This window comes from Aspergillus ochraceoroseus (assembly GCF_002846915.1).
Source record: "Aspergillus ochraceoroseus IBT 24754 chromosome Unknown P175scaffold_1, whole genome shotgun sequence".
Lineage (NCBI taxonomy): Eukaryota > Fungi > Ascomycota > Eurotiomycetes > Eurotiales > Aspergillaceae > Aspergillus > Aspergillus ochraceoroseus.
This window is the reverse complement of record NW_024468476.1, coordinates 5,233,791-5,258,636: the sequence shown is the minus strand read 5'-3', so window position 1 is coordinate 5,258,636 and position 24,846 is coordinate 5,233,791. Positions and strand designations below refer to the sequence as shown.

At 50.6% G+C, this 24,846-nt stretch overlaps 12 protein-coding genes across 12 annotated transcripts; 5 read left to right on the top strand and 7 right to left on the bottom strand.

Moving 5' to 3' along the window:
* The first annotated feature begins 181 nt into the window (after positions 1-181).
* Positions 182-1,541, top strand: P175DRAFT_0498533 (uncharacterized protein). The gene has a single exon (XM_040896526.1). It carries the CDS (start codon positions 307-309, stop codon positions 1,333-1,335), a length of 1,029 nt encoding a protein of 342 aa, XP_040756812.1. The 5' UTR covers positions 182-306; the 3' UTR covers positions 1,336-1,541.
* A 300-nt stretch (positions 1,542-1,841) lies between these two features.
* On the bottom strand, positions 1,842-2,511 carry P175DRAFT_0472714 (mitochondrial 37S ribosomal protein uS19m; the record flags this gene model as incomplete). Its single annotated transcript, XM_040895138.1, is given in 5 exon segments — positions 1,842-2,003; positions 2,015-2,025; positions 2,082-2,268; positions 2,400-2,415; positions 2,469-2,511. The coding sequence occupies 5 exon segments, from the start codon at positions 2,509-2,511 to the stop codon at positions 1,961-1,963; spliced, it is 300 nt and encodes a 99-aa protein (XP_040756811.1). The 3' UTR covers positions 1,842-1,960.
* Positions 2,485-4,763, bottom strand: P175DRAFT_0554657 (serine hydrolase domain-containing protein; the record flags this gene model as incomplete). Its single annotated transcript, XM_040900572.1, has 2 exons — positions 2,485-4,682; positions 4,749-4,763. 2 exons carry the CDS (start codon positions 4,761-4,763, stop codon positions 2,784-2,786), a joined length of 1,914 nt encoding a protein of 637 aa, XP_040756810.1. The 3' UTR covers positions 2,485-2,783.
* Positions 4,764-4,968: 205 nt separating this feature from the next.
* Positions 4,969-6,498, bottom strand: P175DRAFT_0426716 (FAD-dependent oxidoreductase; the record flags this gene model as incomplete). Its single annotated transcript, XM_040893192.1, has 3 exons — positions 4,969-5,072; positions 5,132-5,817; positions 5,879-6,498. The coding sequence occupies 3 exons, from the start codon at positions 6,496-6,498 to the stop codon at positions 4,969-4,971; spliced, it is 1,410 nt and encodes a 469-aa protein (XP_040756809.1).
* Positions 6,499-8,061: 1,563 nt separating this feature from the next.
* On the top strand, positions 8,062-10,838 carry P175DRAFT_0528964 (OPT family oligopeptide transporter; the record flags this gene model as incomplete). Its single annotated transcript, XM_040899655.1, has 8 exons — positions 8,062-8,385; positions 8,448-9,008; positions 9,072-9,188; positions 9,248-9,529; positions 9,581-9,844; positions 9,912-10,089; positions 10,140-10,429; positions 10,494-10,838. The coding sequence occupies 8 exons, from the start codon at positions 8,062-8,064 to the stop codon at positions 10,836-10,838; spliced, it is 2,361 nt and encodes a 786-aa protein (XP_040756808.1).
* P175DRAFT_0498531 (uncharacterized protein) lies at positions 10,770-12,231 on the bottom strand. The gene is made up of 3 exons (XM_040896525.1): positions 11,582-12,231; positions 10,931-11,446; positions 10,770-10,862 (listed from the first exon to the last, which is right to left on the bottom strand). The coding sequence occupies exons 1-2, from the start codon at positions 12,062-12,064 to the stop codon at positions 11,063-11,065; spliced, it is 867 nt and encodes a 288-aa protein (XP_040756807.1). The 5' UTR covers positions 12,065-12,231; the 3' UTR covers positions 10,770-10,862; positions 10,931-11,062.
* Positions 12,232-12,558: 327 nt separating this feature from the next.
* On the bottom strand, positions 12,559-13,338 carry P175DRAFT_0498529 (arsenate reductase ArsC). Its single transcript, XM_040896524.1, has one exon. It carries the CDS (start codon positions 13,198-13,200, stop codon positions 12,799-12,801), a length of 402 nt encoding a protein of 133 aa, XP_040756806.1. The 5' UTR covers positions 13,201-13,338; the 3' UTR covers positions 12,559-12,798.
* A 258-nt stretch (positions 13,339-13,596) lies between these two features.
* Positions 13,597-14,911, top strand: P175DRAFT_0506872 (arsenic resistance protein; the record flags this gene model as incomplete). Its single annotated transcript, XM_040898227.1, has 4 exons — positions 13,597-13,798; positions 13,900-14,042; positions 14,113-14,199; positions 14,261-14,911. 4 exons carry the CDS (start codon positions 13,597-13,599, stop codon positions 14,909-14,911), a joined length of 1,083 nt encoding a protein of 360 aa, XP_040756805.1.
* Positions 14,912-14,985: 74 nt separating this feature from the next.
* Positions 14,986-17,229, bottom strand: P175DRAFT_0498527 (inositol polyphosphate multikinase). The gene is made up of 2 exons (XM_040896523.1): positions 16,857-17,229; positions 14,986-16,704 (listed from the first exon to the last, which is right to left on the bottom strand). The coding sequence occupies exons 1-2, from the start codon at positions 16,943-16,945 to the stop codon at positions 15,447-15,449; spliced, it is 1,347 nt and encodes a 448-aa protein (XP_040756804.1). The 5' UTR covers positions 16,946-17,229; the 3' UTR covers positions 14,986-15,446.
* A 473-nt stretch (positions 17,230-17,702) lies between these two features.
* Positions 17,703-19,357, top strand: P175DRAFT_0514140 (uncharacterized protein; the record flags this gene model as incomplete). Its single annotated transcript, XM_040898791.1, has 4 exons — positions 17,703-17,893; positions 17,967-18,065; positions 18,203-18,451; positions 18,508-19,357. Exons 1-4 carry the CDS (start codon positions 17,814-17,816, stop codon positions 19,355-19,357), a joined length of 1,278 nt encoding a protein of 425 aa, XP_040756803.1. The 5' UTR covers positions 17,703-17,813.
* A 160-nt stretch (positions 19,358-19,517) lies between these two features.
* On the bottom strand, positions 19,518-20,581 carry P175DRAFT_0429586 (quinone oxidoreductase family protein; the record flags this gene model as incomplete). Its single annotated transcript, XM_040893373.1, has 2 exons — positions 19,518-19,740; positions 19,806-20,581. The coding sequence occupies 2 exons, from the start codon at positions 20,579-20,581 to the stop codon at positions 19,518-19,520; spliced, it is 999 nt and encodes a 332-aa protein (XP_040756802.1).
* Positions 20,582-22,274: 1,693 nt separating this feature from the next.
* P175DRAFT_0472692 (uncharacterized protein) lies at positions 22,275-24,841 on the top strand (the record flags this gene model as incomplete). Its single annotated transcript, XM_040895136.1, has 2 exons — positions 22,275-23,154; positions 23,266-24,841. 2 exons carry the CDS (start codon positions 22,275-22,277, stop codon positions 24,636-24,638), a joined length of 2,253 nt encoding a protein of 750 aa, XP_040756801.1. The 3' UTR covers positions 24,639-24,841.
* Positions 24,842-24,846: the final 5 nt, after the last annotated feature.

The following is a 24,846-nucleotide window of genomic DNA, read 5'->3' as shown; positions in this document are numbered from 1 at the left end:
TCTATAAATATGTTGGGGCTCCGAGGCGAACACGCTACTATACAACTATCAATAGGTGCAAGAAGGAAAAACACCACCCTAATTTTACGAGGAGACGAGGCTCTTCGTTTGATATAAGCGCCAGGAATCAAGCACTTCCCTAGATAGCAGCGATGGTGTCTATAAATTGGCCGGTGTTCGCGAGCATAGTTGGAATCGAACATACATATTTACTTTCCTTCTCAGAGACAATATACCCTTACTTCGAACAATCTACCTACCTACCTACCTACCTACCTATATATATACCTTGGGATGATAGTAACTATGGCTGTGACACCCAGAACAAACTTCACCCGGGAACACTACACGATCGGATGGATCTGTATGTTAGAAGTCGAGTTCATAGCTGCCCTGAGCATGCTGGACGAACAACACGGGCCTTTACCAGTCAGCACCAATGACCGCACCGACTACGTTCCCGGCCGGATTGGCCCTCACAATGTCGTTATTGTGCCTTTGCAGGGTGCCGGAAATGCCCTCGCAGCCGGGGCCATGGCAAAGATGCGAATGACATTCCCGAACATTACGAGCGTGCTTTTAGTCGGAATTGGAGGCGGCGTGCCGGTCGAGACCGATGCTGGGATGATCAGGCTGGGCGACGTGGTTGTGGGCGAGCCGTCCGGGAGATATCCCGGCGTGGTCCAATACGATCATGGCAAGCTCGAAGCTGGAGAGTTCCAGCACACCGGGTTTCTGGCGCCGCCTCCGGAGAGGCTTCTTGTCGCGGCCAGGGAGCTGGATGCGAGACGAGCGACGATGCCAACCGACCCGATACTTGAACATCTCAGACGCATGGTGGACAGCACAGTCGACGGCCCGAGCATGTTGTCCAGGTACCCGGGCTTGGAAAAGGACCATCTGTATAGCCCGGGGTATGTCCACCAGGGAGCCAGGGTTCCCTGCGACCAGTCTGGGTGTAGTCCGTTGCAAAGGGTGCAGCGCCCGACAGATGCTGCAGGGGACCGCGAGCGATCTCCAGTTGTTCATCGAGGAAACATCGCCTCTGCTGAGAGAGTGATGAAAAGCGGGCTGAGGAGGGACCAGATCGCCGAGCAGTACGACATCATTTGCTTTGAAATGGAGGCCGCCGGCGTGTTGGCCGACTGGCCCTGTCTTGTTATTCGTGGCATCTCCGACTATTCCGATTCGCACAAGAACGACGACTGGCAGCCCTATGCTGCCGCCACAGCAGCTGCGTATGCGAGGCAACTTTGCTTCCATATCCCATCAACATATCCTGTTGTTGTTGAGCAACAAACAACAATACTGTATCAGGGCGAAATGGTTGTCTAGGCACCTTTTTAGCTGAACGGGTACAGTTGACATATCCTGTTGGAGTGCACTGAATCTTGTCATTGGAGTAATTTCCTTTTTATGTCGGGTCATTTCAGGAGAAGGGGTAGGGTGTCCGCAGTCAGAAAGATAGATGTGGGTGTTTTGTAGGTAGCTTGGTATATATCAATCACTCAAGATTCCCAACATTCTAACGGAACAAGTTCCTGTTGTCTCATGTAGATGCAGATGATATTGACATCTTCCAAGCGAACCTGAAACGGCAGCATCTATCAGGTTGTAGAACTGGCGCTGAATCCCAACCAAAGCCACCCATTCTGTATAATTATTAGGACGTTCGATAATTCCAATATTAGGGTCCGTCCGTCTTATCAAAATGCCGCGTTGGCGCGTTGCGGATTACTCCAGCTGTAATATAGACATCGCTGATAATGAAATCAACCATAATAACCAGGTGTATTGATACAAAAACGAACAAATAAATATACACACCCATGAGAGGCCAGAAAACGCTCAAAACCCCAGAACCAGATGAGAAATCCAGATCCCAATATGTCGATGTCCGCTGGGGGAACAAGAAGCAACACAACATCCACCAACCCCTACCCCTGAAAACCGCGCACGACTATTTGTTCTTCGACTGCTTGTACGTGAACCTCTTCCGAGTGCTATGCAAAACAAGTCAGCTTCCTTCCTCAACCCAGCACGCAAGGGGCAACGGGCAAGCGGAAAATCAAGACAACCACATACGGCACATATTCGCCCAGTTTCCTCCCGACCATTTCCTCTGTGATCAAGACATCCTGGTACGTCTTCCCGTTGTGCACTGAGAACCGCAGCCCGACGAAATTCGGGAGAATGGTAGCAGCGCGCTTCTGCGTGCGGATAGGCGGGGTATTCGGGGGAGGAGGTAATTGTCTCGGGAGTGGAAGACTAAACACGGAAACAAGGAGAGTTAATGAGGAATTCCATTCGGTGGCTTTTTTTTTGTTTTCCCTGGGTGTTCTTGGGTGGTTCTTTTCGGGGTTGCGGAATCAAGGTTAGCTAGGTAGGTAGGGACGTACGGGACAATGTTGGGGCCTGTGGTTCGAGTTAGTTAGTAGGCTGGACGTGATGAGAATCAAGTAGCTTACCCTTCCACACTGAGCGCTTGAATAGCACACGCGTGAGTTGCATTTTGACTGGGGTGGTGCAGGTGTTTTATCGGACTTGGTTTTGGGATGCGATAAAAAAGTTGCGGAGTTGCGGATTATGTAATCTTTACGGTGCTGCCTTGGGTTTGAGGCAGTACATAAGTATGTTGGAGATTATGAGATGAGATGAAAAGTGAGCTTCTACACAGGACCAAACGAATACGCAACTTAAATGATGTAGTCATGTCATGTCATCTCTAATGTTATTGATCATTCTAATGCATAGGTGATAATAAATCGGCCAAAACCAAGCACCTAGCCAGTCTTCTGGAGCTTTACTTTCCAGGCTGCTGGAGTTACTGCGGAAGGAGATCCATCTTCTGATGTGATATCAAAAACAAAGAATGGCAGGGCAATATTGTTGTAAGTTACCGAGTCGAGTAGAACCCACTGGTTTATGCTGTAGAAATCAGCAAACAGGCCCGAAACCTGGGCGTTCTCATGGACCGAATTCTGAGGGACCATAGCAGCTCGGAACGCGATCTGGCCAGTTTCCCCGGGGGTGGCGATGGTAGGACGAAGCCGGTAGTTTTCGCTCTGCATGATTACGGGCACCAAAGGCATAAGATCGGTCCCGTTGCTGACCCACGAGGTCACTTTCAGGCCGGGTGGCCCGTGTTTGCTGGCACTGAAAGTGATGGAGGAGTTCAATCCGTCCGCTGGAGCCGCGTAAGTTCCAGCGTAGTTTTGCTCCAGCTCAGCCGCGGCTTGATCGAACAGTGCTGGCACGATGGTGTCCACAATTTGTTCGATGAGGTTGAGAGCCAGGATGCTGCGTGAGTCTTGGGAGCTAGCTTCCAGGACGGTGAACCCGGCGTTAAATTCAGGAAGAAAGGCCATGATACTCCCGTAATAGCCGGAGTCGCCAAGTTTCGTGTAGATATCGGTGACAACACCAGTGGCTGGGTGGGTATAGCGGTATATTTCCCATGGTCGGCCGACAGAGTAATGCAAATCCGAGGTGTGGGTAACAGGCTTCATCCACTTCCGGGTCTCGTGGGCTGGAAGCAAGGTGGAGTTGAGGATGCTAACTCCAAACTTTGCGAGGTCGTTTAACGTGGAAAAGATGCCCCCGGACGGTGTGGAGAGCCCGCCCGCAATGGCCCAGTTGTTGGCAGGGTTTCCCGCGATCACGCTGCGATTTGTTTCGGACTGCGGCGGTACCTGTGAAGAGGACGAGGCCATGTTGAGAGGGCCGAAGATGCTCTCCTTCCATATCTGCTCTACTGGTTTCCCAGTGAGGTTGGCAATCGCAAGGCCCAGCAAGACAAACCCATTGTTGGCGTATGCTGGACTAGTCCAGGGAAGGAAAATGGGGGGATTCGCGGCCACTCCCTCGGTGTATGGAATCGCTGAGCAGGTCACATTGGGTCGCAGACATGGAGTTGTAACAGAAGGATCGTTGAGGTCGACAGGCGGGAGAGCGTAGGTATCTGGATCATCCAGGGGGCTCGAAATATTCTGGGCTTGGTCGAGAAGGTGTAAGGCTAGGAGATCAACAAACCAAGGTGCCCCGCTGTGAGAGACACCGGCAATTTGAGCAGCCAAAGCACTGGGCGTGATCTGGTCCCATTGAGCATCATACACGGGACTGTGTTTCTTGGAAAGCTCGTCATCGAGGAAATCCACAAGGGGTGGGAAAATTTCAGAGAGAGGGCGATCCCAGTCACTGCTTTCCATTTCAAGTAGTCCCGCAAGAACAGTAAACAGTTTTGTCAGGCTGGCGACGCGGTAGATGCTGTCTGCATCAACGGTGTTTGTGCCCACAGGCGAATGAGCGACCTCGGGGGACGTATGGTGGAATTGCAAGGTTTCTGCGCCGCTGTCATGGGTCGAGAACATTCCAATCGAGAAGGTCATGTTCCCTAAACCTGACAGGGCAGGCGATGTTTTGTTTGAGCTGCCATTGAGAGTGGCTTCGAGCGTCGCAGTCAGGGTTCTCCATCCAGCAGCAACAAGACTATTCCGGCTGCTGAGGTCTCTAGGGGCCGGATAGACTGGCCCAAGAAAGTTGGAAAGAGCCCCGCTAATGCATATAGGGAGGAGAACAAAAGAACTTTGTACCCTCATCTCGGTGGTGTGAATCGAACAATAGCAGAAATAGTGTGCTTTGGTGATGCCAGGCCTGTCCTTGCTCTCAATCTTGTTGATGTTCTGCAAACATAGCGTTCAAGGGAGGCTTCTTTTATATCTTTTTAAACGCGGCAGTGACATTGTCACCAACTCAAAGCCCATGGAGGAGCGAGCCAAATGACAGCAAGGTTGTCGATGAATCTCCTGAATCGTTATGGTTGCTCGGGGCTGAACATGAGGCTATTCCTAAACCAGAAATGACGTTCATCCCCATACTAAACCTGATCTGGTTCGATGCAGCGCTCTTTGGGCTGTGAAGGCATCAACCTGCTGCAGTCCACGTCAATGGCTGCTTCTGCTGACGATGTTAGAAATTTCGAGTGGAAGAACTGATGGTATTTTCAACATCCTCAGCCACATTGTAGTTAAACACCTCCTGGACCGATTTCGTCAGCATACTTGGGAAAAACCCTATACTTGTTAGTGAGATATGTATGACCCTAGACAGCCCCAGCCCCAGCATTTCATACCGGCGATCCACATCATACAGTACATCGCATACTCTGCAAGGACTCCCATATTTCGCTTACTGTTCTGCATTTGCTGTGCAGATTCCAGTATCCTCTGAATCCGTGGCTGGCGCATTTCCATGTACTGCTTTGCGGCTGTTGTGATAATGTTCTTGTAGGCCATGGTATCAGGGGAGTGGCTGTGATCCACTTCGCGGAGATGATGGCTGAGCAGCAGAATGAATGCCTCGACATCTTCCAGAGCTTGAGACGAGCCTTGTCCCGAGGTAGAAGGAAGAGCGTGAGCTGCATCTCCCACAAGGACAACCCCGTCACTTTGCCACGTTGGAAGTTGGGGGGAGGTCCAGGTAGGGTACATGTTGCTGACGTGAAGAGAACGCAGAATCGTTCGAATGACAGGGTCCTTCCAGTTTTCATGCCGCTCTCTTAATTGCCGCGAGACCGCTCCCATATCCAAGCTTTTGGGATCCGGACACTCGTCTACTGCATATGTCGACCACCATCCCAGAGACCCCCCCGGTGCTGAAACATGGTATGGAGAGTCACGGTCAGGTGCAGATGGCGAGCTCTCCATGAAGAAGTACCCGAAAAATCCATTTCCACCAAAAACCAAATTCATCGTGCCGGCTTGGACAAGATCTTGGGTCTCTTCGACGGGGAGAAACCCACCGACCCCTACAAGTCCCCTGTGATTACTTAGTACTTGTTCGTCGTCAGAAGATACCGGAATTGCAGCAGTGTACTTACTGATATTGAGGTGCGTAGAGATCTTCTTTATATTGGGGAAACAGGGCGTGTTTGGTGACGCCTTTGATTCCATCTGCACCAATTACCAAATCCGCCTCAACCGACGGACTACCGTTTTCGAAATGAACTACGTTTCGCCCATTTGGACGGGCAACCACCTTTGATACTCGCTTGGTCATGATATCGCTATTGGGGATACGCAGACGCAGGTTCTTCCACAAGGAGTGGCGACTTGTCCCGAGAAGATGCATGCGATTACCATCGGCATCAGGGTTTCCCGTGGAGTCAATGCTCATAAGAAGAACCCCATTTTTGGCCCGGAGATCCTGGTGCGCGATGGCATATCCTCCACGAACGATATCCCGCAGGAGATTCTCGTCCAGGCGCTTCAGAACTCCGAGTCCATTTGGCGCGACACCCAATCCACCACCGACGACCAATGTGGAGGAATGCGTGGATCCATCACGGTCTTCAGGAGTAGTGTCGATACTAGTATCATAGGCCTCGTAGATGGTGATCTCGTGTTGCTTGTCGGGCTGGGGAGGTTTAGGCAGATGTTTTCTCAATTCCAGATACGCCGCACATCCAGAGATGCCCCCGCCAATGATAACAATCTTCATGGCAGCTGTATATAATTGACAGTTTGCAGAGAATGTTTAAAGAGAATCGTGAAGGAAAGCAAAGGGAGTGATGAAATCAAGGGCCATTTCGCTGTACCATGGGTCGCCCATGGCCGCATTTGTTGAATGCTCGTATTCCGAAGTATATTTTGTGAAGACTGCAGTGGACTTCAAGAGAATTTAAACTGGATAGATTGCTTAGTACAGCACTAGATTCACTTGTAAAAGTATTCCTCTACCTTACTATGCCTAGGTATGCTACAGAATATGCCTTCTTTATCCCATCCTCATTCTCCAACTACTTATATCTTTCGGTGCATGAGAGCAAGGCTTCTATAATAGATGTCTCTGTAAGGCCATATCTGACAATGATTTATCTGCTTTCCCAGTTTTGCCCGATATTACCCTGAGACATTGGCTATCTTCATCATCCATGCAGCCATTAAGGGTCAGTTACTTGACTGCGAGTATCAGGAGATGGCCTTTAAAACCTCAATTCTCCACATTTCAATCCTAGGGCTCGTCCTATTCCCGAGAGTAACCCAGTACCTCCCTTGTCAATATTGATAAGACATGTCTAGGTCAGTAAGACCTTTAGAGCTAAATCTGCGTCTAGGAATGATTCCACCCTGTTGTTGGCTGTCTGAGTCTTCACTAGTGCAGAGAGGGTTACATAGCATTCGGGCCCATTGCCTAATGATCATCTTTATCTCTTAATACTCGGTACATATTGCTATAGAGTCATTAGGGTCTTGCATGGCGACTAGTTGGGCTCCCTTGGGATATAATTGGGTTGTTACCAATTCATAACCTGGAAGAACTTCTCGCCCAAGTGGCGTTGAGATTCTTGTTACATACTTTGTCTGCGTAAGGATCAAGAAGCTTACTTGGTTAGGCTCTCTCTCTCTCTCTCTCTCTACTTACGCCCCCGCCGTGTGATTTCCCTTAGTCTCGGCCTGTTACTGGGGTTCGAAGGACCGCTCGTAAGCTTGATACTGTCCCCGGCACTACTTCCACTCTAACGCCACTAGATGCTGTGATCCATGGGGGGTAGACAGGATATGGGATTGCACGGATACAGATATATTTCCCCAATCTTTCTCTAGTGATAGCAGCAGAAGCATTCAGAATTGATTATGAGTTGCCTATTAATTCTACTTGGCCGAGGGAGGAAAGAGGGTAAGGAAGTTACATAATTGCTAGATTACGAGGTAGGGCTAGAGAAAAAGGCAGGAGAGCGGCCCCTGCTGTCCAAGCTTAGCGTGTACCCGCACGGCTGCAGCAAAGCGCTTCTTTCACTGGGGTCATTCATATTCTAGGAGGAGGAGGAGGAGGAGGAGGAGGAGGAGGAGGAGGCGGAGATATGGAGAAGTGGAGTTTATGTTGGAGTAATGGCTCATTTGCGTGCTCTATGGTATCATGAGTCTTCCACTGGTCAGTGTCATATCGCTCTCTAAATAACCCTATAAGAAGTGCGCAAGGCGAAGGAACAATCATTGTCGACTACTTAGGTAGTCCTTTAGGTATATCACGTACCCCTGGAAAGGCGTACTCTGACCGGATATGTCACCGATCCCTTCCGACTTGCCCATAGAGGGCAACGACTCCCCGGTCTCCAGCCGTGAGGTGGTCGATGAGAAGATCGTCGTCACGGCAGTAGATGGCAAAGATGATCTGAAAGTTGGTACTGGGCTGTGCACCTCATCTGCGGAGGACATCGACGAGAGTAACAGCAACAGTGACGACGTTATCATCATCACTGGCTCTGATGCGGCTACTCACCTTCTACCCATGCGGGATGATGGCGAAAGTGCTGTCAGCTTTCGGAGTCTTCTTTTGGCATCGATTCTCTCATGTTTCCAGGCTGTCATGTACCAGATTTACAATGTCAGTGAATGCTCATGCTGCTTGGCTCTTCATGTCTCAAGGCTGCTGACATGGATTCGCAGTTCAAACCCACCGTGATTTCCATTCAAGGGACCTTTATCGTCCTGATATCCTACTTTCTCGGCAAAGGCTGGGCCGCTTTCCTGCCCCGTGGTGATATGTCTGAAGCTCGATGGAGGGAAAACGGCGGCCAGGGGAAACTTCCTCTGTCGATTACGGTCTTGAAGTTCCTCAATTCTGGGCCCTGGAGCCTGAAGGAGCACGCGATATGTTCTATCACGGCCACGTCGGCCTCCAACGCTGCTGCGAGCACGATGGTATTTGCCGCACAAGATCTCTTCTACGATCTTCCATTGAGCGCGACGACTGTCATCTTGAGTACTATCTCTATTGGCCTGTTTGGCTACGGCATCTGTGGGATCTTGCGGCCGATAACCGTCTGGCATGTCGATGCTGTGTACTGGAGTAATTTACCCACGGTCAAGACTCTCCAGGGACTTCATTGGCAGCAGCTGAAGAATTCCAAGCCGCTGAGATACTTCTGGTACAGCTTCACTGGCATGTTTCTCTACGAGAGCTTCCCAGCTTATATCTTCCCATGGTTGAACTCCATCTCGATCCCGGTATATAGCATCCCCCCGAAACCGATCTGCGTTGATATGAGTCACTAACGTGCAATAATGAAGTGCCTGGCTTCAATGAGAGCGACTGGTGACACGGCCGCTACTCTCACCAATGTCTTCGGTGGTGCCACCAACAACGAAGGAATGGGCCTCTTCAGTATATCTCTTGACTGGCAATACGTAAGAGAAATCTCCCCGTGTGGACCAAGGAAAGCAAGCAACCTGACAGATGGCGGTAGATCACTTCGTTCCAAACTTCCCTTCCTCTTGTGCTCCAGGCCCATGCAGTTCTAGGGTTTGGTGTCTGTTTCATTGCGATGGCAGGCATCTACTACGCCAATGCCTGGAACGCACAATCGCTTCCCTTCATGTCGACGAGGCTTCTATTAGCCAATGGCACACCATACCCCATCGATCAAGTCTTCGCTGGTGGTGTGCTCGACGAAGCCGCCTTGAACGTGTACGGCCCACCTAAATTGGCCGGAACATTTGTCTTCGCGATGCTCATGGCGAACGCTGCAGTAAGGACCAACCCCTGACCTCTTCCCGACCCCACGCTCATATTGTTCTAGATCGGTGCCCTTGTCGTTCATTGCTTCCTCTTCTGGGGCAAGGATATCCTGAAAGCATATCAAAGTGCGAGACAAGGTCGATACGACGATCGGCACCATGAGCACATGGTCAGGCATTACAAGGAAGCCCCCTGGTGGTGGTACATTGCCGTGCTTGTGGGCAGCTTCATTCTCGGTCTGGTTGTGGTCACCAAAGAGGACATTACCCTCCCGGCGTGGGCGTACGTCGTCTCGCTGGTAGTAGGAATGTTCTTTGCCCCTCTGGTAAGCCATCATTGCGAGTGCAGTTTCGGTAAAGAGAATAACTCTGACATCCAATATCTGTCTGTAGAGTACCATTCTCTTTTCTCGCTACGGCAACGGTATTGCCACCAACAACTTGTCAAAAATGCTGGCAGGACTGCTGCTTCCTGGCCATCCCGTGGGCAACATGTACTTCGCTGCATGGTCTCACAATGTCATCGCGAACACCATCAGCCTTTCCGGTGATTTGAAGATGGGCGAATACCGTTCGTATCCTCTTTTTCGAGCCCACAAAGCGGAGCTAACTCCCATGCAGTCAAGGTTCCTCCCCGTGTGATGTTCCTTTCCCAAATATACGGCACCGTTCTGGGCGGATTCATTAATTACGCCGTGATGACCTCCATCGTGGGCGGGAATCGCAATCTCCTCGCAAACGGCAACGGCAACTCCTCCTGGAGCGGTGCAACGATGCAATCATACAACACCAATGCCGCCTCCTGGGCACTGGCCGGGTATCTTTACAAATCCGGTCGGGAGTATCAAATGGTGCCGATAGGTCTAGCTATTGGCGCGGGTGTTGTGGCACTTCACCGGATCGTTTATTACGTAGGCTACCTCCCGGCCCTAACTACCTTTGCCTACCCTACCTTCCTTACTGACCCTTGATCAGTTCGTTCCTAACATCAAAGGCTTCGACCTCGCCGATATCAACATGCCCCAGCTCATTCAATATGCCGGGTACATCCCCTACAACCAAAGCCAGACCTGCGTCATCTTCAGTTGGATCCTCGCCGGGTTCTTCGTGCAGTTCTACCTCCGGAACCACCGCCCCCGCATCTTCAAGAACTACTCGTATCTGATCACTGGTGCCTTCGACGGTGCTAGTCTGACTGCCCTCTTTATTCTGTCTTTTGCCGTCTTCGGGGCCGGAGGACCTGCTCATCCTTTCCCGGCATGGTGGGGGAACAATCAGAATGGACACTACGATCTCTGTCCTGTAGCGCATGAAGCCTAAAACATCGTACCGGAAGTATAGTTACTAGCTACTAGTTAGCCAGAGCTTTAATTAGGGTTAGGGTGATATAGTATGTACAATACAATACATACATGGACACTATTGGAAAAGGAAAGCAGCAGGGTTGCTCCAAAAACAGTTACACTACTCTTTGCAGACCACAAAACAACAAGTCGTAGTAGATCGAGGCCCAAAACAGCAGCATCAAGAAGAACCACTTTGGCTCAAGACTGGCTTTCCTTCAACCGTTTCTCCTCCCGCTCGCTAAACCGATCACCGAAAAGGTCTCGGTGCGGCTGCATCAAGATGGTATATTTGACAAATTCCTCCATGCAATCCACCAGTCGGTCTCTGTTACTACTAGGGTTGAGCCGTTGGCCGCCTGGCCCGTCTTCCTCCGGGAAATGGGTATACGCCTGAGGAATGGAGGACTGGTTCGGGATGGTGAACATGCGCATCCAGCGGCCTAGGATCCGGAGCGAGTTGACGGCATTGAACGACTGCGACCCGCCGCATACCTGGGCAACGGCTAGCGTTCGGCCTTGCGTTGGCCGGATGCTCCCAGTGCTGAGAGGGATCCAGTCGATTTGGTTTTTGAAGACTGCAGTCTAGTCATCGTCCCCCCCCCGCCGCGCGCGCGCGCAAAGAAGCAGTAACTCAGTATAGTACTCCGTAAATAACTAGTCAAGAGGGGGGGGGGGGGGAGTGGTCTACTATAGCTAGGTATGTATGTATGTACCTACCAGGTTTCCGTGTTGTTCGGGAGAGACCCAGATATGCCCATCACTCCATTCACTGAGCGATCGGAGTTCCTGCACTTTCGCATGGCCGTGGTCGATATCGTTCTTCACGGGTAGCCCGTCGGGATTGAACACACGGACATCACAGCCCAGCCGGAAGAGGATCCGACAGGCTTCAAACGCCACAAGTCGCGAGTACGACCGTTTGCGCAGACTGCCGTAGAGCACGAGGACCCTCGCGCGTCTGTTTGTGTCCCGGAGGTGCTTCGCGGCCAGGTTCAGGACCGTGGTCAATTCCAGCTTACTGACCCAGTCGGCGTCGGCGTCTTCGTCTAGAAGGAATGGGCGGTACTTTTTGCGGATTTCGATGTCGTCTTCATTCTCTGGCAATGCTAGGGACTGGTAGCCAGACACCGTCTGCGATAAGTCTTTGTTGAACTCGCGCGGTCCTGTCGGTCCCGCTTGGGTATTTGGATCAGCCAGCATTGCCGTATGTATGTATCGCGATGCGGAGAGTTGGGACTCGGTGAGGAGGTTGTGCTTCGGTATCGTTTTTCTGAGACAAGCCCACATTAGGAGGAGGGGCCTGAAATACGGCGGAAGCTCTTTCGAATCGAGAGGGAAAAGGAGTACAAAGCAGAGTAAAAGGTGAATATTTGCATACTATAGAGGAAGCATGGCATGTGGGTTCGGGAAGGATAACCAGGCATGTCACTAAGAAGTGATGATTGGGTGAAATTTCCTCCTTCCGATTCTTTGCCAATATGTACTCCGTACCAGGTCAATAAGGATTACTCCATGGTGCCCCATATTAAGCGCCATGACGGATGCTATTGAAATTTCTTGTTTATACTCATCCAATCAGTGTGGGTGAGTGACAGTCCCAACTCTACCGCGTATAGAAAACCCCTACTCTGCATTGATGAAAGTGGGAGTTATGGTAATTCGCCCGCAATAATGCTAATTTAACTGACAGGAGAGAGGAGTAGAGTATAACTAGGCTTGTATAGCGGAGGACCCGTCTGCAAACAGATCACTTGTCTCTCTATAGCCAATCCAAAACAGTAAAGCCAACAACTCTTAGATTCAGAAACCACCATTCCCACGCTTTCCGCCGTTTTGTTGTTTCTTTCCGGGGGGGCATGAAGACAGGCCTGCTGGAGCTGCAGCTGGAATGCAATAATTGGCAGGATAGGGTGGATTGTATGTGCCCTAATCAACTAATGCTGAAGTTCAAGTATAAGGGTTTCAACCAAGTGTCGAATTTCGTCACGAATAGGCCGTATAGCAGCAATGCCCTGTCCGGCAGGGTCCTCCAGTTGCCAGTTCAGATAGCGCTTGCCGGGAAAGACTGGACAGCTATCACCGCAGCCCATAGTGATCACGACATCGCTGGCGTGCAGGGCGTCGTGGGTAAGGATCTTGGGCTTCTGACCCGTCAAGTCGATGCCTTCTTCCCGCATAGCTTCGATGACCATCGGGTTGATGGACTCTGTCGGGGCAGATCCTGCAGATCGGACCTCAATCGCGTTGCCTGCTAGGTGGGCGAGATACCCAGCGGCCATCTGGGAGCGGCCAGCATTATGGATGCAGACGAACAGGACACTCGGCTTTCTGGGCATACTGACTGACTCGAGCAGCACGTAAGATCGACGGAGGTATCAGAACTGTATAGCTGCTATGTCTCGAGAGGGTTACAGGAGTCCCGGCGGTATTTAACTGTTGGGATCCAACCTGGTCGAATGGACCGGACTGTGAAAGCCATACATACTCCATAGTGGAACTGGGCAATAAACACCTTCTTCGGTAAGTTTGGACAGCGGCACATAGTTAGTGTTTGGGTGACGAAAATTTAAGCTGGCCAATGAAAGCCGTTGAGTGACATCGAAGTGCTATACTCCGGTATATCACAGAAGGATGCCTTCGGCTATGTATCTTGACATTACTCTGACAAGATTCAGAATTTCTACAATATGGGTTCTACAGCTCGAGCTCAATCTACACCCGGGCACGACGACATGGAAAAACAGGACCACGCCGCAGACTCAGATGTGCCTGGAGACAAGCAATCCGCATTCAAGAACCTGGGAATCATCGATCGATTCCTGGCGATATGGATTTTCCTTGCTATGGCGATTGGTATCATTCTAGGGAACTTCGTGCCTAGCACCGGTCCTGCTTTGCAACGGGGAAAGTTGGTAGGCGTATCCGTACCAATCGGTCAGTCTGCCTTTGTTTTCATATCATTATTAACTACCTACCGAGGTAGGTATGTAACGGCACTTGAGGATCCTAGCTAATATACATATATGCCTTCAAAGCCGTTGGTCTCCTGGTTATGATGTACCCCATTCTCTGCAAGGTTCGATACGAAAGTCTGCACCAGGTCTTCCGAACACGCCAGATTTGGATCCAAATTGGCTTTAGCATCTTTTGCAATTGGATAATTGCGCCGTTCTTCATGGTATGTTGGGTGGGCTTGCCACCAGTCTTCCGGCCTCCACGAATTCACTAATGCTGGGGGGTTGTTGCAGTTGGCATTGGCCTGGGCTTTCTTGCCGGATGAGCCAGAGTTACGCCAGGGACTTATTCTAGTTGGGCTCGCAAGATGTATTGCCATGGTAAGCGAACAGCGATAAAAAAAAAAACTGGATTCATTCACCACACTAACCACCTTCCAAGGTCCTGATATGGACCGGACTAGCAGGCGGCGATGAAGAATACTGCGCTATCCTAGTAGCCGTCAACTCACTGCTTCAGATGGCGCTGTTCGCGCCGCTCGGAGTCTTCTTCATCCAAGTGATCAGCGGAGACTCCGTCGACTTCGAGTACGCCACGGCCGCAAAGAGCGTCGCAGTCTTTCTCGGGATCCCCCTAGGCGCCGCGGTCCTGACCCGGGTTACGCTCCGAAAGGTGACAAGCCCGCAATGGTTCGACCGTGTGTTCCTCAAATGGGCCAGCCCATGGTCGTTGATCGGGCTGCTATTTACCATTCTCGTCCTGTTTGCATCCCAGGGTCGCCAGGTGGTTCACCAGATCGTCTCTGTTGTCCGGGTCGCCGCGCCCCTGGTTGTCTATTTCGCCGTTATCTTTTTTTCGACCCTGTGTGTCGCATACAAACTAGGCTTCGGCTACCGGCTGGCAGCGACGCAGAGCTTCACTGCCGCAAGCAATAATTTCGAGCTGGCGATCGCGGTGGCCGTTGCCATGTTTGGCGCCGATAGTAACCAGGCCCTCGCAGCCACCGTGGGACCTCTGATTGAGGTTCCGGTCTTGTTGGGGCTTGTTTACGCTGTGAAGTTACTGGCAAGAAGACTGAGGTGGCAAGACTAATGATTCTATGGGACTTGTTATTAAAATATTAGTAGTATTGGCAGGTTGTCTTGATTTTTCTATAACTCTGGTACTTTGGACCCTGGTGGACCTCACCTCACACACACATGCTCTCTCTCTCTCTCTCTCTCTCTCTCTCTCCTCCGTAGGGTTTTGTATTTCAAACAGTATGTATATTCGAGACGATTCCCATGCCCTGGATAGCTCTGTAATGGGCCGAGGTTCAGGGAGAACATAGTCCTTGTCTTATTCGTTGAGTATAATAACTTTTTTTTCTCGCTGTGGATCGTCTGTCTTGTATAGGTGCGATACATTGAATACCGGCAGAGTAAGCTTGAGCAACACTTTGGGGAGATGATCAAATGATAAATCGTGATTTCAAATCTAAATTAGGGCTAACACGAGAGAGAGAGAGAGAGAGAGAGAGAGAGAGAGTACTATATGTCAAATGCAACAAGGAAAACATCACATTCAAAGCCGCCAGCGACAATAGAATGGAAATAGCAAATACTTCATGCCAATGGTGGTGGTCCATTTAGTCCTGCGCAAGTTCGTCAAAAATGCGAACTAGGTTCCGAATACCCGTCAGAACATTCTCGTCCGGCCCCTGGCCAGGAGTCCAACTGGCATGGGCGAAATCGATCAGACGAAGGTCGTGCACCTTAGGTCCCTCTTCTTCATCTTCTTCTTCGTCCTCCAGCCCCCCCAGTTGGGCCGTTTCCGGGTCGATGTTGATATTGATGGTCTGGTTAGCCTCGCCGATCTCCCCGACTGGCATATCGATCACCTCAAATGACCCGCCGCCCTCTTGAAGCTCAAATTCATCGGAACTACCTTCCTCCTCTTCGTCCGCCTCCTGTGGGCCGGCTTCCTGGATTCGCTTTTCTTCCTCCAGAGCATGCTCCATCGCTTCCTGGTCTCCTTCGTAGATGATCAGGACGCTAGAGGAGTACATTCGACTCTCTTCGGATTCCAAGACTTCCTGCACTTGCTTCAACTCATCGGCTAATCGCCTGGCGACAAGCCTGGAGCGGTCGACCGCACCAGTCTTTGCGCCAGCAAGATATGTCTCCAGGCCTTCCTGGACATTTTTATCTGTAAAAGACCGGCCGTACCACTTGTCATACCGCTTGTAGCCATGGATTTCCGTCACCTCGCCCTTTGCGCCCCGCGACTCCTGGTATCTAGTAATGTAGGGATTGGTTTTGCTTCCTTCGTCAGCCTCGCCGTTCACCCCCGTCCACACCTTCATTCCTGCAATCCGGAATCCCAGAGAAGAGCTAGTCGTCTCCTGCGACACAATATCCAATTTGACTCGCTTCGCAGGCAGAGCATCGTCAGCCCAGAGTCTAGCTCCCAGCTTAACATCCAAAACGTTGGGTCTCTTGAACCCAGAAGCAACATTCTCCAGCACGATGGACAACCCGGTTTCTAACTTTTTCCCAGCAGACGGTGTCCATGTTGCCTCTTGTGGAGCATCAGCCGCGGCCGGGTCGCCCGAGGTGCTGGCTGGGGCAGCGATCGGGGTTTCCGAGGTAGACGTGTAATCCGAGCTCACGGCACCGGGCTGTGTGGGGGCAGAAGCAGAAGCAGAAGCAGCAGCAGCAGCAGCAGCAGCAGCAGCGAGAGCCAGAGGCGGTTGATGCTGGTCGGCGGAAGTTAAAGTCCCGATATATGTAGGAATATATTCTCTAAACGCAGGATGAAGGGCCGTAGATTCGTAGAAGGCGATTTCTTGCGCCGTACAGGGCTTCGCGATAAAGGAACCGGAGAGGGTACAGCGGACGCCATCACTATTACAGAGGAGGCAGAAAAAAGTATGAGTCAACCTTCACAGGCACACCGGATCGCAAAACAGGGGGATTCAGGGGGATGACTGCTGCTCAACGGTTTCACCGCAGACAGGGCCAGTGGCAGGAAGGCGGGGATATAAGCAAGCACTTACTGTCCAGCCGCGGCATGGTCAAAGGCAACGAAGCTATCATGGTCAAGATTTTGGGGTTTAAAACTATCTGGCCTCGAGGAGGAAGGCATCATCATCCAAGGAGACAAAATCGACGAGCAAAAAGGTGATGCAGCGTTTGTATGCAAGGATTGAAAGAGGTCGTATCCCGCATAAGTCGCTGAGCAAGAATGACGATCGCGGACGAGAACCCGAAACGCAAGAGGAAAGGAGAGGAAGAGGGTTGAAAACGCAAAATGAAAAGGTGAAAACAGAAGAAGAGAGAGGAATGAGGGAGGAGGAGGAGAGAAAGGAAGGTAAATATTTGGAGAAATCGACAAGTCAAGGGGAAGAAGAATTGAGAAACCAAAGAGAGAGAGAGAGAGAGAGAGAGAGAGCTGAGACTTTTGGGTCGGGATGAAGCCCAATCGGCCACCTTTTGGTTATGCCCCTGGTCTCTACCACTAACTACAACTATTCCTCCTGAGATACTATATTATTATCTATAATCTATATGATTCTATGATATTGCATTAAATCATGCCAGATAATTCTGATGTTGGTTGGTGTTCTGGCTGACTTTGCATAACATGAAGCATTTGAACCACATACAAGACATATTTTTTCAGACTTTCTTGGTGGTTGGATCTAGAGGCCAAATAAACAGGATATTATTTATTTAAGCCTCTCAATGGGTTGAATGAAGATGAATGAGTATTTATGACTGGTTTGTTAATTTCCCTTATTCTTTCTCTCTCTCTCTCCTATACTTCACCTCTTTCCCAACTCTCCTTAATTCCCTTTCACCTCCATCTTCACCCACCCTTTTATTTCTTTAGTTCTTCTAATTCTCAGTCCTAAACTATTCATTTCAGGTTTCTGATCCTTATCCATACCAAACTTCTCTCGTGCTGTTACAGAACTCCCAAGTGAAGAATCGGTACTCTTTCAAGTTCCAGGATGGAGACGCAAGCAGAACCCATCCTAGCCCCTGAACAGCTACTGGAGCCCGAGAAGAAGAAACGAAAAAGAAGCAAGAAGTCCAAAAGTAAACGTGGGAGGGTATGGCCATCCGTTCCAGAATATAGCATTTCTTATCCCACGGGCTCACAGCTCGCCTGCACAGAATAAGCCAACCGGGTTCGAAGAGTACTATGTTGATGCGCCCATGACCGTGGAGGAATATGACACTGAAAAGGAACTCTTCGATGTGTGAGTGAGCATTGCTCTCGAGATGTTGATCGTTTATCTGATGCCTTAGTGTTTTGGTTAGGTCTCGTCCGATCATCCAGTAAGATATGACGGGGGAAAAAAAAAGCGACGATAAAGCAACTGCTAATTTCATCTAGTCGCATGGAAGATGCATTTTTGCGATTTCAGAAGAAGCGTCGAATTGAAAATGATAGACTGGAGGTCTTTCAAAAGTACCTAGCGTACGGAGGTGTGGACGTTGGCCCAAAAATGTTTGTCGGATCCGATGATCGTGACTTCAAGAACATGGACAGCGAACAGATTCTTCTTGCGAGAGGACAAACCTCCATCAAGGATGATCACTCAAAGCTTCCCGTTGATTTCAATGCTGTGGTAAAGGGCTACCTGTCAGTTATTGCACACTCTGCCGCTATTCGCTGTATTCTCACCCTTCGTTTGATAGGACCTCGTACTTCCCCTACTACTTCAATCCGGAAAATGAAGAAATGATAAAGCTTGCCACGGTTACGATCAGAAATTACCTCTCATACCTCCTCTACCACAACGTTTGCCCGGAACATAGAGAGAATATCGACGAGGCGAGGAAATCGTGTGACCTCGCCGAGAAAGAACTATGGAAAAACCAGCAGTTTACAGCAGCAGGACCCGGCGAATTTAACAATGGGTGCTCCATCCTTTTCGGAGGATTCCAGCATGACCTCTACGTCGAGAACAATCAGTGGAGCAACCCCAAGGATAATTCCACGCTGATGACCAAAGAGGTAGCTCGAAAGGTAGTGAAATTTGGGTTGGCTGGCTCTGGTTCAGATGAACTTGCGGTTTTGTTTAACCAGCTATCCTTAGACGGGGAGCTGCAGGCGAAACGTGTGGAAGATATCGACGGTTTCGAAGTTATTGGGCTGGTGCCTCCGGACGTTGTCACAACCGAGTTTTATGAGAAGCATGCCCCCGACTTGAATTCCGTCGGAATACTGCGCGGAAGAGCCTATCACGATCCCGCAAGACCTAGGTACGACATGACTGCGGAAGAACGCAATGAATGGGAGAAAGAGAACCCTATAATGCCAGAGTTTGAATTCTTTTTGGAAGAAAGCTTGCTGGAGCACTGCTATGTGGGCATGAAGGTGATCACTTCTGTGTGGGAGCTGAATTGCGGGCTTCACTATTTCGAGGACATTCACACGGCCTACAGTTCCATCTATACGGTTCTTCCTAATGATCTGATGATAGGATGGAAGAAGCCAAGAGATCTGACCGGAAACGATGAAGATGATGGAAGTGACGTGGATTGAACAGAAATTTGGTCAAGGAAAAGCGTCAGCGTAGGGTTCAAGAGGCCATTCAAAAAATCCTTAATTATTTTTTTTTTTTTTCCCACGCATAGATATACCAAAAAGAAGACCGGCTGCTGTCTATCCCAATTTGTTTTGATTATAAACATGACCTTGGCCCCTATGGCTTCAAAAGCAGCTTTCCAGTAGTCTTTCGGCCCTCCAGATCGATGTGAGCTTGAGCAACCTCCTCCAGAGGATAAATCTTGTGGATCTTGACTTTCAGCTGGCCGGTTCTGAGGAGGGTAAACAGCTCGTTCACGTAGAACTCGAACTCTTCGCGAGTTTCAATGTAGCCGAAAAGGGTAGGCCGGGCGACCTTCACGCACTTGGGGCTGAGTTTACTGTTCCCCAAGTTAGCCTCGCCGTCATTAAGATGACGGTCTCGAACGAGGGTACTACTACTTACTTTAGAGGCAGAGGAGGGACTGGTCCACTGGCATTTCCGAACCAAACGACAGTCCCCTTCCTCTTGACGACATCCAAACTGCCCTCCCATGTATCCTTGCCTACGGAATCATAGACAACATCCACACCCCGACCATTAGTAATTTCCTTGACCTTCTTCGCCCAGTCCTTGCCTTCCTCGCTGCGATAATCAATCACATAGTCCGCCCCCAGGCTCTTGACGAGAGCAAGCTTCTCCGGGCCCCCAGCAGTCCCAATAACATGAGCCCCAATTGACTTCAGAATCTGGGTCATAAGGAAACCAGCCCCACCAGCAGCGGCATGCAACAGCACCCAATCGCCCTTCTGCACGGGGTACGTCTCCTTCACGAAAGACAAAACGGTCAGCCCACTCAAGAACGAGGCCATGGCGTCCTCATCAGAGACCCCATCGGGAATCTTCACGGTCTTCGCCTGCGGGGCGACCGAGTACTCCGCATATCCGGTAGAGGACAGCCAGGCGACGCGATCGCCAACCTGGAAGTTATAGGGATTCGCACCGGGGCCCACAGCGACAACGGTCCCGGCAGCTTCGCGACCAAGGATTTCGGGCTTTGCGGAGGGATACAGGCCTGTGCGGAAATAGGTATCGATGTAGTTGACGCCGCAGATGTTGTTCTTCACGAGCAATTGGCCCTCTTGCGGGGTAGGAACGGGGTGATTGGTTCGGAACTCGAGAACCTCGGGGCCTCCGACCTTCTCAACAACGACGGCTTTCATTGTCGATGGGACAGACATTGTGGATAGGCTTCGATATGTAGGTTGGAATCGTGAGGGGGAGCGCGAGATCAGGTATGGAGCCGGGTGAAGGTGAAATTGCAGGGCAGAAAGGCGGGCAGCAGCTTGTCGCAAATACATTTGATGGAGAATAACGGAGGGCTTAAGTAGCAGAGAAACATTTAGTTTATATTAGTTAACTAACTTCATGTCGTTGGATTTGTCATCGAGGCCTTCTAGTTAGGTTTCCCGCCTGTCCTGGCCTGTCTGTCCTTTCGTCATCTCATTCATGTCTTTCTTGTTCGATGCTTTCCCCGGGCCGCCGTTCAAGGTACCATCCCGACCTGCTTCACCATCCCAAATTGTCCCCAGATATGTGCCGGACTCCCCTTCGGCCGACGGCTACCTGTTTCTCAATAGATTCGTCCTTTGAAATCCATCCAGATATGTTGCAATTGAGCTAGACGGCTTGGGATCTCGTACACAAAGTGGTCCCTGGGTCTCTTCCGTCGGATGGCAGCAGCGGAACGCTTCCGATTATGTGGTGAGGTCTATTCCGCGGGCTAACACTTTGGGTCAATTTATCCAGCTGAGTCATTTATACTACTTATGCAAGTGCATAAGTCAGTGACAGCCCTAGTCCCAGACAGGTAGTTGGTCGTGATGCCCAAAAAAGTCCCACAAGATTGCAATCCGAGTTTCATCCATCATACCACCCACGATCAATCACCGAGATCATCCTCGATCCTCCTCTTGGCCGCATCTTCACATGTGGGGATGTGAGTCAATGGCCGCCATTATTTCAGTTTCAACCAGACAACTCACCATCCGCATCACCCCTGAGTGCATATCATCCCAATGAAATCACACGCATGTAGACTCGAGGGCGCCCAATACGGACGCGAAGGGCCAGGAACGAAGGCTGAGTGGCTGCGATATACTTGAGACCGCTCTGGCATTGGTGTCTTTTACTTCGTGGCAGTGACCGTGTCATTGCTCCGCCGATCTAGGGTTGGTAGTTGGACGAACAAGTTCGCTGTTGTGACATACAACGTCAGGGCAATAGTTCATTTCTTGTGGCTATGCATGAAGTGCATACAATCAGTTTCAGAAATGCTCCTCATTGTTGATATTTGTCCAGTCCCAACCCTCCCAAAACCCACCACCCCGCCACGGTCGCTGTTTTTCAGTACCTTTCGGACTGATTCGTCGCCGTTAACGCCCAATCTGCCGGCTGGGGCTCCCATAGGGCCAAAATCTCAAGCTGAGGCGCTGCCCGACAAGTTCCACCAGAGCTTTATATACTCCTCCTTTCCTATCCCCCTCCTCCTGCTTTCTTTTTTAAGTTTTTTGTGTACCAGATACCTTGTATTACTACTTTCTTTAATACTTAATAATTTTAAGACGATTTGGAGTTGATCGCTTACTTGCTGTTCTTCATTGGTTTAACTCTTCATCTTTGCAGCTTTCTCTCTGGTGCTTCCTTGCTCTATTTTTGGCCCCGCGGCGTTTCTACGACTGATTTCAATCTGCTTCGATAAAATTACCATGCTCATTGCCGGGAAACTGACTTCAATATACCGTGTGACTATAACTGGATAGCTGTTCTTTGTTGCCAAACCAAGGACGGTACTCAATTTCCTTGATTGATTCCCAAGGTTTTTTTTTTTTTGTTTTTTTTTTTTGTCTGTATATCTACTTGACCTGCCTCAAGATGTCCTTGCGCTGGCGCAAGCGGTCTCAATGGCCCCCCTCCCCATCAGTTGAGGATGAACTTGATTCCCTATCCAGGGAATTATATGGATTAGCTTACCTTGGAGAACTACCCGGGATTGAAGGGGTCCACGCCCGTGGAACCATCGATCAATGCCCGCTCATTTTAGACGTTGAAATTCTCATTGTCTCCCAAGTCTTTTCTAATGTGGAAGAGAAAACTGCCCCTGGACCCAAGGCACCTAATGTTGGTGCCCGACCACAATCTCCCAAAAAGGATTCCAGAAAGGACCGAACACATAAACCGTTGTACCCTGGGGAGAACCAGATTCCAGGACCAGGAAGGAACCTCCCATTACGGAACCCTCGCAGACCCCAGGATGCACTCCCCCAGCAACCTAGAATGGTACCCAAACAGGTACCAGAGGATCGAAAGGCTCCTGCCACAAGCAGCAGGCCTCTTCCCCCTGGTCCTCCCCCCCTTCCTATTCGGCCAGATCTACCTGTTCGGGACTATGGCATTCGCAAGGGTACGCTTCAACCGAAGCCAATGCCAGCTGTGCCACCACCTGCCCAAAAGGCTCCACCACCTGCTCCTCTAGCCTCGCGGGAGATGCAGCGCAAGGCTTCTTCGTCAATGCCGAAGCGGTCTGAAAGCGTGAAATACACACGTACGCTGAAGTCCATCTCAGTTGACCCCCGCTCCTCAAGCCCGGGTTACCTCTCTGATTCAGGCGCCATCCGGCACAAACAAGGTAGCGATGTCTCTAACCGAAGCCCTCCGCCTGACGATAGAAAACCACCTCTATCGCCAGCACTCAGTGTTGCTGAAAGGCTGGAAGAAAAAATCAAGCGCCGCCGCGAGGAACGTGAGTCTGGAAGTATTCCTCCACATGTCACCACCCAGGGAAATTCCAGTATTCAGCCCAAGATTTCTGATACTACCGCACGTAGTGAGCAGAGGGTGATGGAAATGCCTGGAGCTTTTCCAGACCTCTCTGATCCGCAGATATCTGCCCCGCTGCCACAGATACAGGCTGTATCGGTTCCTAAATCATCATCGCCCGAGATTCCTTCGTTGTCTGCTACCCATCAGGCGGCCCATCCCACACAGCCGCAAGAACTTACGGCGCCCAAAAAGCCAGCTGTCCGATCTATCTCGCTGGATCGGGAAAAACCAATTCCCGCCCATCAGAATCGCAGGCGAGCTGTATCTTTTGCAGAAAAGCCAGTGGAGCAGCCTACCCAGATACTAGTTGTTGTCGAGCAGGAAACCACCTTGACGCAGTTGCAACCACCCCGGCAAGAAGGCTCTGCAAATTCAAGCCGCTCAACCTCGCCTAGTGGTAGCCTGAGTCTTTCTCCCTGTCCTAGGTCCCTTCCAGTAGCCGGATATCAAGACTGGCACACGATTCAAGGGTTGAACCACCTCGATATTTGCCCCTCCTGCACCAAACAAATGCGCAAGTCAAAGTTCCGCGACCGCTTCGTTCTAAGCGCCCCCAAACCGCGGACTGAGCTAGTTCGTTGTTCTATGAGCGAACCCTGGACTCGTTTAGCATGGGTGCAGACACTCAAGAAAAAGCTCGACCATCTTGACCTCCTTTTTCAAATCACACGGCCGCCACCAGGAAGCAAACCATGCACGGGGCGTATCATTAACGACCAACACTGGTATCGCGTCGTCGATAACGAGACCGGTCTTTTCCTCCCTCAATTCAATGTCTGTTCCGCGTGTGTTCGAAACGTCCGTCTCCTGATGCCAGAACACCGCGAAACATTCGCGCGAAGCAGCATAATCCTGGATCGCGTATGCGACTTTGTCACAGATAGCCCCCGGTTCATCCGCTACATCGACGGGCTGGACCTGTCGGCGAATCGCGCAGAACAGAAGGATGCTCCTCCGGATCTAAGCGAGTTCTTAGCCTACGCGCGACGCAAGGTGGTCCTCCGAGATTGCCGACGGAGCCGGCTGGTTCTCAACACGTGGCACTACATGCCACAGCGGCCGGAGTTCACGGTTTGCGAGGACTGCTACGATGATATCGTGTGGCCCCTGGCAAAAGGACGGTTCCCCATCGCACGGCAATTCTCCACGGTGATGCGGCTTCTTCCGGGGGAAACAGGGCCATCAAGCACGCGCGAGGCAAGCTGCCAGCTTTACTCGCCTCGGTTGCGGGCGAAATTCAACGATGCGGTGCGCCGAAACGATATGCCGTACCTGAATTGGGTGGCGCTGAAACGGTACGAAGCGGAGCAACGGTTTCGGGATCGTCAGGAGGAATTGCACGAGGATGAGCGACGGGGTTATGACTGTTCGATTGAATTACGGAAAAACTTCGAGGAATGGAAGCGATGGGAATGATTTTTTTTTCTTTTCTTTTCTTTTTCTTTATTGGAAAATGTCCCAGCATTTTGCCTTTTTTGTGTTTATTTTATCAGTCTGTTTGGGTATTGGTCAACCAACCCCTGTATCGTACACTCAAACACCAATTCTCTATATGCATAGACAGAGGACCCTGTACCAACAATGAAACTTTGGAAAAGGATATAAAAAAAAAAAACCACCGAAC

What these genes read in the sequence shown, in the direction of transcription:
- P175DRAFT_0498531 (XM_040896525.1), bottom strand. Translation starts at nt 12,064, where the DNA reads ATGCTGGCTGATCCAAATACCCAAGCGGGACCGACAGGACCGCGCGAG. An exon ending in CCGAACAACACGGAAACCTG is followed by an intron (nt 11,447 to 11,581) that starts GTAGGTACATAC and finishes GACGATGACTAG; the next exon opens with ACTGCAGTCTTCAAAAACCA.
- P175DRAFT_0498529 (XM_040896524.1), bottom strand. Translation starts at nt 13,200, where the DNA reads ATGCCCAGAAAGCCGAGTGTCCTGTTCGTCTGCATCCATAATGCTGGC.
- P175DRAFT_0498533 (XM_040896526.1), top strand. Translation starts at nt 307, where the DNA reads ATGGCTGTGACACCCAGAACAAACTTCACCCGGGAACACTACACGATC.
- P175DRAFT_0498527 (XM_040896523.1), bottom strand. Translation starts at nt 16,945, where the DNA reads ATGCCTTCCTCCTCGAGGCCAGATAGTTTTAAACCCCAAAATCTTGAC. An exon ending in GACCATGCCGCGGCTGGACA is followed by an intron (nt 16,705 to 16,856) that starts GTAAGTGCTTGC and finishes CCTCTGTAATAG; the next exon opens with TGATGGCGTCCGCTGTACCC.